Source organism: Buceros rhinoceros, unplaced genomic scaffold, assembly GCF_000710305.1.
Source record: "Buceros rhinoceros silvestris isolate BGI_N320 unplaced genomic scaffold, ASM71030v1 scaffold5757, whole genome shotgun sequence".
Lineage (NCBI taxonomy): Eukaryota > Metazoa > Chordata > Aves > Bucerotiformes > Bucerotidae > Buceros > Buceros rhinoceros.
The window spans coordinates 18,532-24,170 of record NW_010423839.1 but is presented as its reverse complement, the minus strand read 5'-3'; the positions used below and the strand labels follow the sequence as shown (position 1 = coordinate 24,170).

At 37.5% G+C, this 5,639-nt stretch overlaps 1 protein-coding gene across 1 annotated transcript in view; it reads left to right on the top strand.

Annotated features, from left to right (window-relative positions):
* Positions 1-320: 320 nt before the first annotated feature.
* LOC104497322 (DNA polymerase alpha catalytic subunit-like) overlaps positions 321-5,639 on the top strand; it is a gene marked incomplete at its 3' end in the record, with an annotated part of 12,151 nt that continues 6,832 nt past the window's right edge. Inside the window, exons 1-6 of the mRNA XM_010140561.1 lie at positions 321-443; positions 1,464-1,560; positions 2,044-2,124; positions 2,848-2,963; positions 3,227-3,289; positions 4,763-4,861. Coding sequence (XP_010138863.1) covers positions 321-443; positions 1,464-1,560; positions 2,044-2,124; positions 2,848-2,963; positions 3,227-3,289; positions 4,763-4,861 — 579 coding nt within the window. The remainder of the gene's footprint in view (positions 444-1,463; positions 1,561-2,043; positions 2,125-2,847; positions 2,964-3,226; positions 3,290-4,762; positions 4,862-5,639) is intronic.

The window sequence follows — 5,639 nt, the reverse complement described above, 5'->3', positions numbered from 1 at the left end:
AGAGTGGGGGGATCCTTTTCAGACAAGGGTTGATGAGATTGAGAGGTGCTTTGGAAATCTAGGTGGTAGCTTCTTGCTGAATGTGAACTGGGCACGAAGTCTGTCTGATCTCAGTGTCTGGCTGAGACCATGCCATCAGTATCGCTCTAGAACTGACTTACCAAGAGCCATCCGTGACTGTGCCTTTAGCCAAGTTGGTCTCTGTGTTGATTTTAAGCAAAACTGCAACCATCTATTAGTACATCACTGAACAGTAAGTAGCAAAGATAACAATAGCTCATTACTAAACTTATTTCTCTTGTTTGTAATGATTTGCAGCTATGCATGAGTCTGGAAGTTATGCAGCATCGCGTTCTAGACGTGAGAAGAGGTCTAGGAGAGGCCGTCAAGAAGCACTGGAACGTCTGAAAAAAGCCAAAGCCGGAGAAAAAATAAAATATGAGGTGAAAATTCCTCATCTTTTCAACAAAAAGTGAACGTGAACCGAGAAGCTTAATTACCCTTTTTGTGTATCAAAAAGTTATGGGAAACAAAATCTGTCTTTCGGATCAGCTTTTGTTTTTTTAACGGTGTATGTTTTTCAGAATGTAGCTGTAATTGTTTTGCTGCTTCCTGGTATCATTTATTTGTTTCTTTTTGTTTTGTTTTCAAAACTAAACCAATTTTATTAACTGCAAGTCAAACGTGCTGGATATTGCTTGATAGCTACCCCATAGGAAAGGACCAACTTTTAAGATTAATTTGTGTAATTAATTTATGATAGTAGGTAACTTTTTTTTAACTTCAAATTATTTTAAACTCTAAATGAATCTCAAAGCTTTACATGACCTAAATCCATTCGTATTGTTTTACTATGTTTCCACAAAGAAACCGAAATTTAAGTATTTAACTGGTAGAATCAGCTGGAGGTGAAAATCTGGCAATGTATCATTGATACTGCCCAATTAATTGGAATGCCAAGAGGAAGTGACTTCTCCATTAAGGTGGATAAATCTGAAGAAGCTTGAATGGATAGATCATTAACATGCAAATTTACTCTGAGGCTCAGAAGAGCATCTTCAGTGTTGTGCTTGGGCACATCAAATCACCTTCTATGTGGTGTTTGAGAGCACAGCCAAAGGTCAGAGGTCACCATTGGTAGGATTTTTTTGGTGCTGGGCTTTTTTATTTTTTTTGGTAATACGAAATTACCAATGAAACTGTCAGTTTCAAATGAAATCTCTGCGAGTGCTTCAGTAGATTTTGAGTATACTGTGATAATTTTAAAAATTGGTAACTTGTCTTTTGTCGCTGCCAAGAAAGAAATAGAAACTGAATGAGAAATCTGTGCTTACTAGTTGTGAACAATATAACACGGTGTGAGAAACCATGCATTTCTGGGAAGCTTTTATGTTCTTCCTGGTGACTCATGTTAGTAAGTAATGGTATGGGAACCGTTAATCCTCAGTATACCTTAACCGTAGGTTGAGGAGTTCACAGGTGTGTACGATGAAATAGATGAGGACGAATACTCCAGGATGGTCAGAGAACGTCAGGATGATGACTGGATTGTTGATGATGGTAAGTTAAGATTCCTTTGGAGAGTTGTTTTTATTAGGCTTCATAATGCTCTTGATTTGAGGTAAGTTAGCGCTAGCGCATTCTTACAAATTGTGTTAGGAGACAAGAAGAAGATACGTTTTTATTGATCTTTTGTGGTGTTCTCATAGTAGTGTATTCGGATGGTAATGAAAATATTTTTCCGTTAAGAACTGTGTTTGAAGTTTTATTTCCAGTTATCAGAGATGTGATTTTAAAAAGAAATACTGTAACTGAAAATTTCTAATGAAACACATAATAATATATGTAGTCTAATAGAAATTACAGCTACCAGTACTGTAGTTTTTAATGCTTTTGCATTTATAACTTTTGTTGTATATTAAGAGGGAAAAGTGCTTAAATATGTAAAGCTTTTGGTAATGAATATACTTAGAAATATCAGAAGATGGAAATGAAAATGTGATTTTTTTTTTTTTTTTTTTTTACCAACTTGATTTTTTACAGATGGGATAGGGTATGTAGAAGATGGAAGGGAAATCTTTGATGAAGATTTGGATGATGATGCTCTTGGTTCCAGTAAGAAAGGTAGGTAGAACATGACCACTGTAGAATGTCTTCCGTTGGCTTTTAAAAGGTACCTGAAACGGGCAACTTCCTGGCATCAGTATGTGGTGAATACATGACGTTTTACTTGAAGCTCTGTAGTTCTGTGCCTGTGGATTTTGTTTAGCCCTCATGATACAGAAGATAGAGGTCCACAAATGAAGGTCAACTCACTACCAGGGCAATTTTGCTTACAGTCTTCTGTGGGATATATATTCACTTCTAGAACAAACGCATCTAGGAGTGATCTTGGTTTGCAAAGCTAAAACTAAAATACTTGCATGCTTCTGAGGATCTGGGGTCAAATGATATCGCCAACTTTTATGAAATTGGTGGCAAACTGAGAAATTGGGTCTGATGCTGAGAATCCAAGCCTAGTGCCACAATCCTGGATACTCGTGTTTTTTCTGGAGATGCTTCCATGTGACATATCTTGGTCCTTTCTCTGGAGTATGAACTTCAGTATGCAAAGATCAACTCTGACGTGACTAGGAAACAGAGGGTCCTGATAGAGTTTTGCTTTTTTCTGTATGTGCATGACAGCTGTTACAAAGCTGGCAGTGAATGGAACATGAGTAGGCTTCATTTCAGCTAGCAGGGTAAAGGTGGAAGAAATAGACTCAGCTGTCTATTCCTGCTAATAACTGGACCTTTAAACATTGAGCTTCTCTGATGTAGAATTCGCAATTTTATGTCTTTCTGTAGGAAAAGGTGGCAAAACTTCTACAGCTGATAAAAAGAACGTGAAAAAATCTGTGGTGTCAAAGCCAAACACAATTAAATCTATGTTCATAGCCAGTGCTGGGAAGAAAAACACAGATGTAAGTTTTTATATTTTTTAGTTTAAAGATTTCTAACTTATTTGCAGTGTTTAATGTTTTAATGGGAGTGGAATAAAACAAGGGCTCATTTCAGTTTCTTGTGTCTAGCAAGCCATGAACTCCTATTGCAATCTCTTGCATATGGGACATTCCTGAAAATGTAGTGTGTGTTTTGTAGAAACCCTTTAGTCATTTGCTGCTGCTCTCCTGACTGGGTTTGCATACATAACTAAGAACTGTTTGGCTCATCTGCTATCTTACAGAAAACTGTGGACTTGTCAAAGGATGATTTATTAGGGGATATTCTTCAAGATCTTAATGCTGAAGTAAGTAAATTAATAAAATCTGCTTGAAACATCTTAACCCATTAATTTTTCTTGCTGTGGAACACACCAAAAAATAAAGTTCTTCCCAGAAGTAGACCTTCTAAGATTGATTTCTTCTATAGTACATCTGCTTGGTATGTTCCACGTATGTATGCAGTCTGTCATCTCTACCACGCAGAAGTTGCATGACTCTATTGGTTTCATAAACTAAAGCTACTGGTTAGCGATTGTTTACGTGAATGTGATGTAGAGTCTGTGCTAAACCTTCTAGGTTTCAGTCAGCTTGGAGTGAGACAGGATATACCTCCATCTGAGCTGTGTATACCATATACACGTGTCACCACGCTTCAGCCAGTACACTGTAGGATATTTCCATCTGGCGTGTTTGGGCTCACAGGGGGAGCTGAGGGAGGACTGATTCAGCCAAAAACGTGGCCTGAGCTTCTGTCTGCCTCCCCCTGCTTTCCAGTTTGCTACAGAGAACCAGCTACGCACTTTTTCTGGATTAGGAGTGCAGGATGGCTGCTGTAGCAGGGTTGGACTGTCTCAAGTGAGATTGTTCCTTATCATTAATGATTTTTCAATGAGTTAATGCCCCTTATCAAGATTTCTTAAAACTGAAAGGATTGCTTACATACAAACTGTGAAACTGCTGTAGCGGTGATGTATACTGAAGTGAAATATGTTGTGTCATAATGAGCAAAATGTACTTTTACAGAGCAGTAGGGGGGACATAGGTGTTCCTAGGTAAAGTTGTTCTCTTGGTTTTGTGCGCTTACTATTTTAGCCCTCGCTTTGATACCTGGTTGAGAGTTGTAATACCTTAGGCTATCAAAACCCGTCAGATCATTAAGCAAATGGATTTTAATGCAGTCAGATTTTGTGGAGCATTGGTTAGGGGAAATAATGCTAATAATTACACTCTGGTTTCTATTTACTTAAACAGTACTTAGCTATTGATTTTTTTTTTGTGTTGTTGTTTGTTCTCTATATTTTTTTATTAGCTGTTGATACGGGTGAGTACAAAATACCTGTATATGTAAATAAATGAAAACGAGTTTTCTTCTGAAGTGACAGTGCTGAAAGAGCACTTTTGCCTTTCTTAAGATATGTGCTCAGTACTACTGTTTCTGCTGACATGAAGAACATCCCACAAATTTTTCCGATACTTGTGCATTAGAGGCACAGTTAGCTATTGAAATGCCCACTGTCTGAAAGCTGTTTCACTTACTGATGACAGTTTTTATCTCATACTGTATATGTAAATATCTGCTGTCTGCCCTCACAGGCTGATTGCTCAGATAGCTTTTTCTTTTTACAGCGGCTGAGTTGTATATCAGGAGACATGTTTTCTTGGCAAATGAGAAATACGGGTGACCTTCTTTCTCTTTGATGGAAAAAGTTAGTAGCCAAGACAAAAGAAAGGACTAAACAACATGTCTTCATTTTGTGACTTTCTCTTTCATTATTCAGACTGTTCAGATAAGTCCACCACCGATTGTAATGCTGAAAAGGAAAAGAACTGCTGGAGTACCAGTGAATCCTTTCTCCGTGCAATCCCAGACTCCTAAGGTAAAGGAAAAAATGAAAAAAATTCTCATTAATAAGTATTAATCTGTATTTTGTTTGATTTGAATACTGTTGGCTTTTAGTTCTGCTACTAGAAATCAGCTTTCTCATTAGCTTTCTTAGTGATGTTACTGTGTTACTGTTACTTCATGCATTTTTTGTCTTCCCCTCCATATTAATACACAAACAGAATACGAGTCTTTCTGTCTTTAGTATAGGAGTAGTATGTAGCTGTTACATTTTGAAAAGTGAAACTTTTTATAATATTAGGTGCATTTCGTGAAGGTAAGCTTCTGCTTTGTCTCTTTCATCCTAAGAGTAGGAAAGACCCTTATGGCAAGGAAAGGATTATGGGAATTGAAATAAACAGAAGAAAGAGTATTTGTGGGTGCGGAAAAGGATAAGAAACTCTCCTGCAGAAATGGAAAATTGAAAGCTATGGATAAACGTTCCACTAGGGTAGACTTCTAGGAGTGAAAGGAGGGTGAGCTGCTAAGGATGGAAGGCTGGCATTTTCTTAAAAGAGCTGCAGTAAAATGAGAAGGACTTTATAGCTGGAAATACCATGAGCTATTTGGTAGAAGTCTGTAGAGGGCAGATAGAGTAGAGTAGATAAATAGGATTTTTGAAGCCTTCTGTAATAGTGACATCAGCTCTTACATTGAAAATAATCACCAGTGGCACTCATTGGAACAGTTGTCTGGCACCCTAGAAGTATTGGAAAAGAAAAAAGGGTGAAATGTAAGAGAGGGTGTTTGCAAAACAGTGGTCACTTCAGCAG